The sequence below is a fragment of the Anoplophora glabripennis genome, unplaced genomic scaffold, assembly GCF_000390285.2.
Source record: "Anoplophora glabripennis isolate ALB-LARVAE unplaced genomic scaffold, Agla_2.0 scaffold276, whole genome shotgun sequence".
Lineage (NCBI taxonomy): Eukaryota > Metazoa > Arthropoda > Insecta > Coleoptera > Cerambycidae > Anoplophora > Anoplophora glabripennis.
In genome coordinates, this window is record NW_019416521.1 from 393,209 (window position 1) to 407,114 (window position 13,906).

Below are 13,906 nucleotides of genomic sequence, written 5' to 3' on the forward strand. Positions count from 1 at the left end.
CGAAAATGGAAGAGGAAAAAAATGTTTGTATTTAAATTTTTTACAATACATGACTGGTTACAAATCGAATGAATCATGATTATTATGGTAAAAATCGAAAAAATCACAAAAATGGGGTTAAAAAACAATACATTTTAGGGAATTTTCTTGGTGTATTTAAATTGGGTGTAGGACCTTTATACTTGGCTCAAGAAAACCTCATGTTATGTAGAATCATCACACCAAATTTCATCAAAATCGGTTCGATAGATTTTGCATAATAATTTCGCAATCAAGATTAAAAAAAAATATTGCTAATTTTCAAAATTATGCACAGCAAAAAGGCCCTAGATACTTGAAAATTTAATCACATATAGAAGGGCTCTCAGGCTTTCAAAATTTTTTTGGAAAATTCGAATCCGTCAATTAGGAGAGCTGTGGCGCTTGTTTAAACATTGGTCGAATTTTTATACTTATAAACAATTAGAACTTTATGAATATTCAATCAAATCAATTTTTTTAAAGCAGGTTTTAAAAGTTCTTGGAAAGACGCTTCTTTAAAAAAAAAACAGATCGATTGATCAATTAGGATTGCAAAATTATTATGCAAAATCTATCGAAACGATTTTGATGACATTTGGTGTGATGATTCTACATAACATGAAGTTTTCTTGAGCCAAGTATAAAGGTCCTACACCCAATTTAAATGCACCAAAAAAAATCCCTAAAAAGTATTGTTTTTTAACCCCATTTTTGTGATTTTTTCGATTTTTACCATAATAATCATGATTCATGAGTCATGTATTGTAAAAAAATTTATTCCAAACATTTTTTTCCTCTTCCATTTTCGCCTAAAATCAACTCTTAAAAAGATACATAATTAAATAGGAAGAAAAATATGACATTTTTCCAATTTTTTAACATATTGCGCCGTCAAAAGTTAAGCCCACTTTTTTTTTATGCGCATAGAAAAATTTTCATTTCTAGTGATATTTGAAAGCCAAAAAGCCAAACATCTCCATGGATATACGATTCACCCAAACTAAAACAGATACCGCCTGGTCTATTATCCAATATTACTGTCAGTTTTAATTTCATCTGATCACAGGTGATTTACTTATTCGTCCAAGTATTCTATGTAACTCTCAAATGTTGGGTAATTGAAACGTTGCTTACAATATCATCTGTGATACAACGTTCAGATATTTAACCAGATGTGACGATTTTCTGTAAAAACTGTGACTTAAAGTACCATACGATTTTCTCTTGACAGAAAGAACAAGGAGGGTACCGTTTTCTTCCAACTGTATGGTGAAGTTGACATCTGTATGTATTTAATTAATGTGGTCCACAAATCCTTCGAAGTTACATCCTTTACACCAGATGTATTGTCAACCTAACTGAATCAACACTTAGACTGCTGATGCTATGACTTTCAACTCGAAATCTTTCATTTAGATACTTGCCAGAACTGAGGATATGGGATTAATGAACTGTTTCTTCAGTCTGTTCATGAAACTAATCTGTGATAGGCCTTGTCATCTGCCATAGGCCTTTGATGGATATCTTCTAAAGCTTCTTTAATTGGAACTTATGTGAAGAAGACCATCACATCAGAACTGACTGGAATATCGCTTATATTCTTCAATTTTTTGACATAATACTAGGTGTTTCCCACCAAATTTTTTATTTTGTGTGGTTATTGCACGTAGAAGTACTATTTGGTACGATTAAATTGTAATATAGCATTCATAATAACATGTGATAGAGACAGCTATTTCTATCCAGCACCATTTATATTATAGTAGAAACGATACAAAAAGTAATGTTGAAGAGTTGCTCGTAGTTTGGCACGTACAGTTTTGGTCGTGACTTTGTACACGTGTTGTAGTTATTGTTTTGTTACTGTTATGAGAATGTTGACTGGTTAACATGTGCATTTCATTTGACATTTTCAGGGAAGTGGGAAACTGTAAGAACATTCTAAGAACGAGAATTAGAGGAAGATTCCCATAAAAATTTAATTTCTCAATAACCATATTTTATAAAGAAACTAAAACTGAGTACTTTCATTCAAATATACGTAGGTAATACTTAAATAAATTCACGTAAACTCATATAATCTAAGGGAATTAAGTCCGGAGATCTTGGAGGCCATAAGCCTCGACCAATAATGCTATAAGTGCTCTAAATGCTCTACAATAAATTTATCACCTTCTAACGAAAAGACCATTTTTTAACCTAAAACAGTTCGAGTAGAAACCGAAGAAACCATCAGTTTTTGCTTTCTTACCACAAAACTAACAGTTAACAGATGATTAGCGTTGAAAAACACTGATTATTTAGAAGATTAATGATAAATTCAAATAAAAAGACATTCAACGCAAATAAATACAACAGTAAGCACATACGGGAAGCACGGACGTCTCTGAATTGACAGATCATGTCGGTCGGAAATCTAAGAAAAGGGAAAGTAATTTTGACAAAATGGAAGTAAGTTTTAATATATTTGGTAACAGTTACGTGTGACGTCAGCTTCATTCATTCTGGATCGCTCGGTATTACAGCATGTGTTCTGTGAATATGTTCAGATTAACATTAGCAAATTGCATTAGGTTCTGTTAAGCGTTGCGTATATTCATATTATATACAATATTATCTTTGCAACGTATCGCCACAATGCCCCTTTCCCTTCTAGTTTTCATACGAACCCCGGCTTCTCCAGCCTAATATTTTAGTTCCGGCCCAAAAAATACAGACACGTGAATGTATCCGAAACAAAAACAAGACCGTTGCCTCGCCTTCGACCGGCCACAATCAATCTTGTTAATGGAAACTTTACAGGAGAGTTATTGGAACTCGGGCGGCCTTGCCGAACTTGAAAGAAAACAAGTGATAGAGAAAAGCTCTCGAAATATTGATTAATTAAGTAGGCCCGGTCTTACATGAGGCGGTAAAGTGTGAGGGAAATCTCATCCTTTTCTGATCTTGTTGGAATAGCCAAAGCGCGAAATCTTGTGAGATAAATGATTCAGGCGGCTGTGCAAACAGTTGATAGAGCTGGGAAGTGGGCTAACTCGACTTCTTAACTCGTTTCCTATAGACGGATCCTCTCGCTATCTGGCATGTCAAACGTTTCGGGGTAGTCGGGCTCTTTCTTATCTGACGTGACGTGAAGTTTATACGTTTAAATCGCCTGTAGATAGTCAAAAAACTTTGTACATGATGAGTCCCAACTCACCCAAAAAAAAAAGATTATGCAGTGTGGAAGATCGGCCAATAAGAAAGTTTTGCTAAAATAATCTGTATTATACAGGTCCAAAGCGTCTAAAAAAATTTATTGGTATTTTGATTATATTTTTGTTCAATAACACGGCAATTTGACCAAATTCGGAAAACTGGTAGTATTGATGATGAGAAACGCATGTTTACTTGTTTTTTTATTTAATGTTAGAGGGCGCCACATACAGTGTTGTACCTGTATTTAAATAAACTCAACTTTTTTGTGTCGCACTGTTGTCATTTTTTTGAAATTTTTAATGGAGTGAAGTAGACTTCATGCTTACGTTGAGGTAGTAGGTTCCGGAGGCAGGCATTTTGAGAATAATATTTAAGTTATTAATAGTTTTTTTATTATTTTAAATGTACATTCTAAATCAATATAAACACTTTTAATAGTACCATATTTGTTCTTCGTTTTCTTTTACTTTAAAAATCGATACAATCCAATTATGTATCCAATTATGCTATCCAATAATATTGGTCGTATCAAAAAAATGTATAGAGAAAAAAACTTTTAGAATCAAATTATCTCCTGATATTGGTCAAGCCATAAAAATATGGAGTATAATAAATACAGAGGTAAACGAAGGGTAAAACATGGCTATTTATTTATATTGGTCGTGTGCCAAGTTTGAAAAAATTATCTTCATATTCTTAGGAACAATTTATACTTATTTTTTATTTCAATTTTAAGGGGTTGTAATTCGTTAGGGGTGCATTATGTTTGTATGTAACGAGCGTTCAAATAAAAACGTGGTCAAGTTGGTTCTGAAAATTTGGACGTAGGGCGTAGCGTATAGCAAATGAACTTAAACGTCATCTGTCAAAGCGCTATATCGCCGCTATCAATTTGAATATTTTCGTTTTAAAAAGCGTTTAAAATGGTGTTTTCTCAAGAACAAAAAGTGTTTATCATAGAGTCCTACTTTAGAAATGGACGCAAGATTGATGGAATATGGAAGTATTCTATTGAGGAATGTTTCATAGAATTTCAAAATCAATTTCCCGGCATTGTTGAGTACAAAATTTTTCAAAGTGCAGTTCAGCGTTGTGTTAATGTTTTTCGTGAAACGGGCAGTGTAACAAGAAAAGAAGGAAGCGGTCGACCTAAAAAGCGGACTGAAGAATTAAAAGAAAATGTCCAACAAATAATGGAAAATGCGCCAAGAACTTCTGTACGTGTTTTATCACAAATGGTGGGAGTATCAGTCGGTACCTGCCACACAGTGTTAAAAAAAGATTTGCGTTTGTTCTCCTATCGTTTAACTTGTCAGCAAGAACTTCATGAAGTTGATTTTCCGCGACGGGCTGTATTTTGTGAATGGTTTTTAAACAACTACGGTGAACTTCATAATATCACCTTTTTTTCTGATGAAGCCTGGTTTCATTTAAGTGGTTACGTAAACTCACAGAATATGAGAATGTGGTCTTCTGAAAAACCAGATAACTTTTTTGTCGAGGGCCCTCTACACGCTCAAAAAATTGGAGTTTGGTGTGCTCTCAATCGAAGGAGGATTTATGGACCTATTTTTTTTAATGGTACTCTTACTGCGCAAAGGTATAGAGAAGAAATTATCGCTCCTTTTGTTAACCAGCTGGAAGAAAACGAAATTACAAACTTTTACTTTCAACAAGATGGCGCAAGGGCACATTCGGCAGGCAAGACGCTGAATATGTTGAGGGAAGTTTTCCAAAATCGACTTTATTAGTCTCAATGCTGAACATGAATTTCCACCGAGGTCATGTGATATTACGCCGTGTGATTTCTTTTTGTGGCCTTACCTTAAAAACACTATTTTTGAACTGCCTATTCCTGATTTAAACCATCTGAAGGCTCGACTTATAGACAAGATTCCTGAAATTAACAATACCCCGAGCATCTTAGAAAATGTCTTTAATTCTTTGAGGAACAGGTGTGAAAAGTGCTTGGAACAAGGAGGGGGACACTTTCAACAGCTGCTTTAATTTATTGTTATAACAAGGAGGGGGACACTTTCCACAGCTCCTTTAATTGTTTGTTATTGTTATCACGATTATTCTTTAAAATAAAGTTATATAGTAATTAACGTTATTGAAACTGACAGCTGCTATACAGTGAGAAATGAGGTTAAGTTGGTCGCTATAAGCTACTCCCTACGTCCAATGTGTCAGAGCCAACTTCGACCACGTTTTTATTTGAACGCTCGTTAGTTAATAAAATATAATGTTCATCAAATATTTATATTTATTTGTTCATGAAATATGCATTTACAATTCGAAATCGCTTTTTTCCCTAGGGAGGTAAGTTACCTCACTTATCTCCCGTTGTCCATAGCAACTACCACTTCTACGGTAAAATCCACTTTACCTCACCTCCTTAAAAACAATGTATTAATAATAGTCTATTTACTATAGTGGGTGCAGATAAAATATTTATAACTTTTTTGGTAATATCGATTCTATTTGTAATGGCACATGCATCCATAATTATAAAATTTTAGTTTTTTAGAAACATTCTTTAGAAACTTTGCATTTTCTGGAGTGTCATTAAAATTACAATTATTAATGATCTCCGACCCCAGACTTTCCCCTGTCCTGATATTTTACAGGCGCACAGGTAGTCTTTTACATGATAAATTATTTTATAAAACTGTTAAATGTGGTTCTTTCTTAATTCTATTAATCAACACGGATAGCTTTATATTTATATCAGAGATCAGAGAATAATAAGTAAGATAACAATGACAAGAAATCCACCATCGGTAACATAGAACTAGCGCCATCTTACCTTACACATTTAACTTACGACTTAACCTTTGTAAATCAGCTTCCCTAGACAGACGGTGTAATATCCCATTGAAAAACTACCTGAACCATAAAATTGCGCTCACTCGGTGTTTATAGAATGTATAATTCATTTAAACGTTCCAGCATAGGCTGCAATATATCATCGGGGCACCATCTGGACGGTAATGCTAAAATTGCATGGCGTAATTCATCCCGTCATTTAGTGAAAAGGTTAAAGCGAGGCCTGTTAACCTTTCCCCGGCTGACGGAGGAATCGTTCGATTTTAATCGACTCTCCTCCGGGGGGAACCAGCTCATCGTTGCTCTGTTTGCATGAATTACGTCCTGCGCTGCCTGCAGCATGAGGTTTGGGGACGACTTTGTTGACGTACGTTTCAATTATTGATGTAGAAGGAATATTAAATGGAAGATATTTATTTGTGGTATAATTTTATTTCGCCTCCATTTTACTACACAAGCAATTATTCTTCTCCTGCCTTATTCAAGAGTTTTCTTTAAATATACATATATTTATTTTGTTTAGTATTTTACAAATTATGAATCACTCATTTTTTCTGTAAGTGACACAATACAGTGAGGACATGTTTGCGAAAGTAGCACACTTTTTCATTGAAAAGTGTAACGAAGGACATTAAAGTTTTAAAATATCCTTAGACACGCAATCCTCATTTGTCATAAGTCAAATACCTTGAAAAGTTCATTTACTACTATCCTAATTTTAGAAAATATTATACTGTGCTCCAGTTGACTTTCCCAACAAAATAAAAGACGCATTTTTCACTTAATTTTTGTGACTACCAGTTAATTTATTGATCATTTCTACATACAAAGAGTACATGTATAGTCAAGGACACTTAATATAATTTGAAAATTCTGTAACCCTATAAAAGCAATGTCCCAGTAGAAACTTTTTAGTTAATTTATAAAACTCCTTAAAATTAACATCTCCACACAACAATTTTTAAAATAATTCTTAAAACCATTATATAATGCAATATTCAACTTATTCGAGCTAGTGGTTTGAATCCTTGAATGCTGACTCACCAGATTATCCGCATATCGAGTGCTGTAAGTATGAACGTCTGATTGTTTAAGAAATTTATTCACATTTCTGTGAATATGCAACAAAGTTTCAAACAATGCGGATCTCTGGTCTCTGATCCCAGGTCTCTGCACAAAGTAAATTATCATTATGCATCTCCATAGAACCCCTCATTAAAAACGTTGTGTCATCTGCAAAGAGCACACAAAAACTCGCCCCAACCGAGAAAGGAAGATCATTAACATACAACAAGAACAATATTGGGCCCAAGACCGAGCCCTAGGGGACTCCATTTGTAATAGGCAGAAAGCCTGACTCATTTCCATTTAGACTAACATATTACTTCCTGTTGGACAGATATGAGGATAAAAGATTAAGTATTTTTCCTCTAAGTACTCTAATTTATGAACCAAAATGTCGACATTGACACAGTCAAACGCCTTCGTGCTAGCGGCCTCATCGAGTCCCTCCACAACATTTTCCATTACATATTTCCAAAAGTGCTTTTATTGTGGATTTGTTTTTCCTAAATCCATTAGTAGTAGTTAGTAAATATGGATTTATCCTCACAATATTTAGCTAGCCTTAGTTTAATTCTAATTTCTAATATTCACAAAGCAATTTGAAACATATCTTTCAATCAAATCTTCAACAAAATAATTACGGTCTATTTTAATTTTCATTTTTCTGTTCCCCAAAATTTTGGTTCAACCCCATTCAATTATATAACCGTTCCCTCAAGCGTGATCGCTAATTTTTGATTTCTCAAATTATCGTTTTTCATTGTAATCTTTCTCCTCGTCTATTTTAATATATGGTACAAATTGGCTAAAGGTTGTCTTAGTAGTGGAGATTGTTGTCGAATATTCTGTTGCCACTGATTTGTCAATTTGAATCGTTTTTTCTACCCCACAGGCATCACTTTCAATCTTGTTTTTTACTGAATCGGTCACATATTCGTCAGCTACACAGGACACCTTCCATCCACCATGACGTTTCAAAGTCTTGAAATCTCCTCCGGCGTCTGCCAATAGCGTTGCAGACATCCCTCTAAAACAGTGTCCTGTGCAGGTATTAGTAGGTATCCGGTAATTTCATTTAGCTATCTGGCTTGATATTTTTCCAACTGAATTTATTCCAACAGCTTATTTGGTACACTTTCCTTTCTAAGAGAGTAAAAACAGTCGATTGTGATTTATATGCCAAGGCCTCGATGATACATAAACTGTAAAAAAATCGGTATGAGTGAAAGCAGTAAAGGTTCGGAGTGAATCCACTGAGTGAAATTATTGAGTATATTGTACCTCAATATTGGGCATTTTGATCATTTTACTCATTTGTGATTATATTTAAACTAAAACTGAGTTTCACTCAAATATAGGTACTCCTTAAATAAATTCCTAACGTATACTCGTATTTGGTGCACTTGTACCTAAATCAGAGTAAATGTCCTCATTACTGAATGAGTTTAAATGTATATTAATTTCGAGTAATTTGAATGGAGTCGTGAAGATGGCACTACTTACATATTGCTTCTGTAATCTCGACCATAGTTGATAGGGGCCCGTTACATACTCCAGAAAAGCGTGATCGCCAGGAGAACAGGTCTTAGCCTGCGGCGGTGGGTCTCAGCTGGCGGGTCTCAGCCAAGACAGGAGGAAGCCCCGTGAAGTGAATTAATTTCGACACTGTATATCCTATTCTAATTAATCATTTAAGAGTTATTCATTTTTGCACTCAATATTTAGTTAATTAAAAACCAAGTCTGAGTAAAAATTGACGCAATAATAGCTAAATTTAAATCGTATTAGAGAAAAAGTTAACTCTAAATTGGTTTTATATACTTAGAATAGAGTCAAAAGTCGCTCAATTGATAGATTAGCAGTAACTCGGATTTGAGTAAAACTCACTAATTTCTCATGCAATAGTTTCATTCAGTTGTATTCAAACTAATAGAGTGAAAACATATCACTTAATCGGGTGTGGACAGAAATTGATACATTATTGAATAAAATTAAGTGAAATTCGAGTGAAATTTTTTTACCGTGTACTTCTTTCACTATTTCTACTATCTCCCCTTCAGAATCGCTGAAATTCATTTTTTTTTCAAAATTAAGCGCAAGACGCGGTAATACAGATACAAAAAATATAGCAATTTTAACCACAGCATACTGTTTATATAGTTGTTACGATGTCAATTGGAATCTGTAAATCTTAAAGCACAGGACCGTATGCACTTCTCCCGAAATTTCTTCTTATGCTTTGACCATGATGTGTCTCGTAATTTATACTCGAATAGCAATTCGGCGAGTCCGGTATTGGTAAACTAGTCCGCCTGACGTAGAATTGACGGCGGCACGCTGGTCATCAAAGCAAACCTGTATTGGTCCACTAGGTCGTAAATAATTTTTTTGTATGGTACACGGGTTCACTTAGCTTTGCCTCTTTGCCAGTGCAGTGCAGAGCATTGCTTGGCGGGGTATGTTGTTGGTATAATAGGTATTATTATTTATTAGTTGATATTATTATTTGTTCATATCGTAACCAGTAAAGGGTAATAGTTATTAAAATAAATGTTATATGTAATTATCTAGTAAATTAGCGTGGCTCTCTGGAGACTCTTTGAAGCGGAGGATAGCGAAATAACTCGGGAAAATCCCCAAATAGTGGAACCGGTTCGAAAAGCGTCGAAACAAACTCAGAGTTTAAAAACAAAGATTTACACGTAAAAAGTCAACGTATTATATTAAATATATATGAATGTTTGAAAATTGAAAATAGTGAACAATATGATAAAAAAGTTAGGAAACAGATTAACGAATTAAATAAAATATCCAAAAACGACAATTTATCTCGTAATTAAAGAAGGATTATCTTAAAATATTACAGTGGCGTAACGTTTTTAAAGGGTCATTTTTAAAAATCAAACAAATATTTAAAAACTGCACGATTGTATATAAAGTATAATACTTGTGGTAACTGGGTCTTAAAGAGAATTAATGTACTTTAAGAAATCTTTAATTTTTGTTGTATAAATTCGCACTCTATGTATATATATTTCCAAACTGAATGATATGTTCAATTTCTTACTTACATATAGCAAATGAGCACCATTCTGTGCACGTCACAAGTCAAATTTCTGTGCGAGACTATGCCAAATGCCATGAACACCGCATGGAATGTACCTCCCCGACAGTCCCAGCTCCCTTCTAACTCCAAATTCCGGAATTTTTCAGGCAAGGTGGACGAGAAGGCCACCCAGCTGCACGCCATCGCTTCGCTGAAGGTGCTGCTGGACGCCACCAAGCCCCAGAACGGCGCCGCCACCAGCTCGGCGGCCAACCACGTCGCCGCGGCGACCAAGCAGGAGACCATGCTGGCGCCGACCGACATGCCAAACGGCGTCGCCAGCGCCCTTACGGACGTCAATCTAGATGCGGTAAGTGGCCCACTGGGTGATAGGAATTCGGGGTTGGAGGTCGAACAGCCCGCTTGAAGCTCTCGTAAGCATATTCACTTACTAGGGGTGATTAATGACACGAAATATACAGGGTGATTCGCAAATGGTGACCAAAAATGAAACCTCGTATTCTTGCTGAATTTTAAGGAATTTTTCCTGTAAAGTTTTTATCTAGGACGCTTCGTTAAAAAGATACAGGGGATATCTTTAATCTTTTTTAAATAATTTAAAAACTAGTAGGTGAAATAATTTGAAATTGGGCACATGTGTTTATGTAAACATTGTCCAAAATCTGAGATCTTTTCCTAAAATTTACATGCGCCAACGGCGGAGATACACGGTTTCGGTGGCATATTTTTCTAAATAAAATACTACGCCACTGCTTTACGGCAACAACCATGATATTTTCGAATTCGTCATTCAATTTTCTACAAATTATTACCCTCTTATATTTTTCGAAGAAATTCGATTTTCGAGTAAAACTTAAAAAACGAACCGAGGACATACTTCGATATTCGAATATAATGCTTTTTAATCTTACATAGTGGGCTGCGATAGCAACTTTGATATTCTGAACAGTTAGAAGAAAGAATAAATAATGCTTTTCATCAGATTCAAGCAACAATAAATTTCGAACAAATTACATTTTCGATACTAAAAAGATGTCGGGCTTGTGTTCCTGGAAATGGAGGTATTTTTGAGCATTTATTTATTTATTTAATTTATTTATTTATTTATTTAATTTCATTCATCCAACGGGAGAGACCCAATTACAGGATGAATATTACAGCTACAATAAATACACATTAACACAAGAAGCATAAACGTTTAAAATAAGTAAAAATAAAAATTACCAAAAAGTACAAACGTTAATCAGAAACAATGTCAGTCAATCAATAAAAAAATATCAAAACGGTAAAGTCACATAAGAATTAATATATCTAAAAATCATCATAACAACAGAAACAACAACATAAGTAATACAAAAACAAAAAAGAAATGAAAAACTTGTTTCTTCGTTGGGCCAAATCTGAAGGCAAATTTGGATTTAGCGGAAAAAGTACATGGAAATACATGGGTCTGAATACCAGATCCGATACTTTTTTTTATGGGGCTATGTATTATTAACACCCTGTATTTTTCCCAATAATATAATTTCAATTTCACAAAGCAAACCATGATTGACCTTTTTGGGGACAAGGGATTAGACATTTTATTTAACAGTCCTCATAACGTGTAAGTGTGTTTCCATTGTCCGTAATGTTATTTTTTTTACAAAAATAAGTAAAACCAAATCATTTTACTTCTATTGAAATGCTGCCCCTTACATTGTCCGATCTTAATGTGAATCATGTCTTCTGACCTCTGTTTTAATTTTTGTAGTTCAAAAATATTTGAAAAACTGCACCCATAAACTTCCAAATTACTATAGAATATGCAACAGTAATAATAACAAAAGTCGAAAATAAATTTTATAAAAATGACTTTTTTAATCCACTAAAACTATAGTGCCAAAAAGGGATATGCTTATGAGAGAAACTTTAGGAAATGTGACTGCAAACGGAAAATAAATTGAAGAAATTTTCATTTATGCGTTAGCTTCAATATTAGCATCAAATTTAGGCAAGATTTTAAATCGTCTTTTTAAAACACCTATTTCATTTTTTATCTATGTATCAATTTAAATTATTTTCTTCCATTATTATTTTGAATGACATGGTAAATAAAAAATCCAAGAAATCATGGCACCTCTCGGTATTAAATTATTTAAGGTTAGGTTAAAAAAAGATGTCCTGGTTCATCTCAAATTTATATGGGTTTAAATTTGTTCATAAATAGTAGAAAAGCTTTAAATAAGCAAGAAGGGATAGCAGATTCTTCATTGCTTTCAGTATTTTGGATTTACCAGTATATGTCGAAATAGATATGATTTTATCGTAAATGTTATTGTGTAAAATAAAAATATTTGAGGGGTTTCTTACATTTTAGCCTTTCTGTCTAGCGAAAAAGGTAAAATCCAAAATTTTAGTAAATTTTCTCTACATCTCAAAGAAATGTATAAAAAAAACTATTGAATATTGTGTTTAAGAAATATAAACCAAATTTTCGTTTTGCGCAGATTTTTTCTTTTTTCTTATTATATCACATATTTGCTTTGACAGTTTGCACAATATTTTGATTTATTTATTGACACTCACTAACTAAAATATTAAATTATAAATCATCTTTTATAATAATCCCACTGTGTTCTGTGGACATTTTTTAAATATTTTTTTTGTGAATAATTCTAAAATTAGTTAATAGTAATAATTTCAAGATGACTGATGTCCATGTAGTTCTTTCTATGGGGAACACTGAAAGATAAAGTAAACAAAGAAAAAATCAATGAGGTGGGAAACACGGCGTTGCAGTTAAAAAAAACACTTGGAGTATAAATTCTTTGCTTAGAACAAGATATTTTTTCTTAATATATAATTTAGACTTGTTTAGTAGGTAAATGTATGATTTCAGCTACAAAAATTAGAAAATTCCAAATATTTCGAATTTTCGCCACCGAAAACGGTTGTGACAACATTTTAACAGCAAGGCAATGTTTCGGATTGTATTAGCTATATACTGTCCAAATTTGGTTAGTGCATCTGTGTCGATTTCGACAATTCAATACCTATGTATGTTTTCAGCCACGAAAATTGGATAATTCCAAATATTTCGAATTTTATTAAATTTTGTTAATAAAAAGGATTCTGAGGAATCTAAAGGCGGGTATTCATTTGTGGCAATGCTCCGTAACGTAACAACGAACATGTTACGGCCTGTTGCAAAAGGTGACACGGTTCGCTGCGAAAGTGTGTGTGGTTTTGGTCGTATCATTCATTCCGTAACGTAACAAAATAAGGTTACGAGACGACACAGGAACATAAACTCGCAGTATGAACCTGATTGCAATAATAGATTCGTCACTGCAATTGCAGTTAGCAGCAGCGTCATATATTTTTATTCATCATACAATTTTGAAAAATAAGAAACGGAAATCTCCTGGAATCTTTTCTTTACTCGACTCCATGGCACAAACACAGAAAAACACACTCTTCCTAGTCACTGCAGGAAACAAATGACCCCAGACCATATACAAAAGACTGACGAAACAAAAAATATGATAAAATCACATGTGCAACAGGCAACGTTACGGTCAAAAGAGTAACCCCGTCTCAACATGTGGCAGAAAGTACTGTTGCACCCCTTTGATGCGACGACTAAAAACCGACAACTGATGGTTCGTCCCGGATTAGTTACGCGTGTCAAATTTGTTACACGTAGCATGCAAACAATTTTCCACTAGCTGTAACGTAACATGT

General features: G+C 34.0%; 1 protein-coding gene across 1 annotated transcript in view; it reads left to right on the top strand.

Moving 5' to 3' along the window:
• Positions 1-13,906, top strand: part of LOC108907559 (sodium/potassium/calcium exchanger Nckx30C) — a 140,566-nt gene that overhangs the window by 88,824 nt on the left and 37,836 nt on the right. Inside the window, exon 4 of the mRNA XM_018711297.1 lies at positions 10,327-10,529. Within this exon, the coding sequence (XP_018566813.1) occupies positions 10,327-10,529 (203 nt within the window). The remainder of the gene's footprint in view (positions 1-10,326; positions 10,530-13,906) is intronic.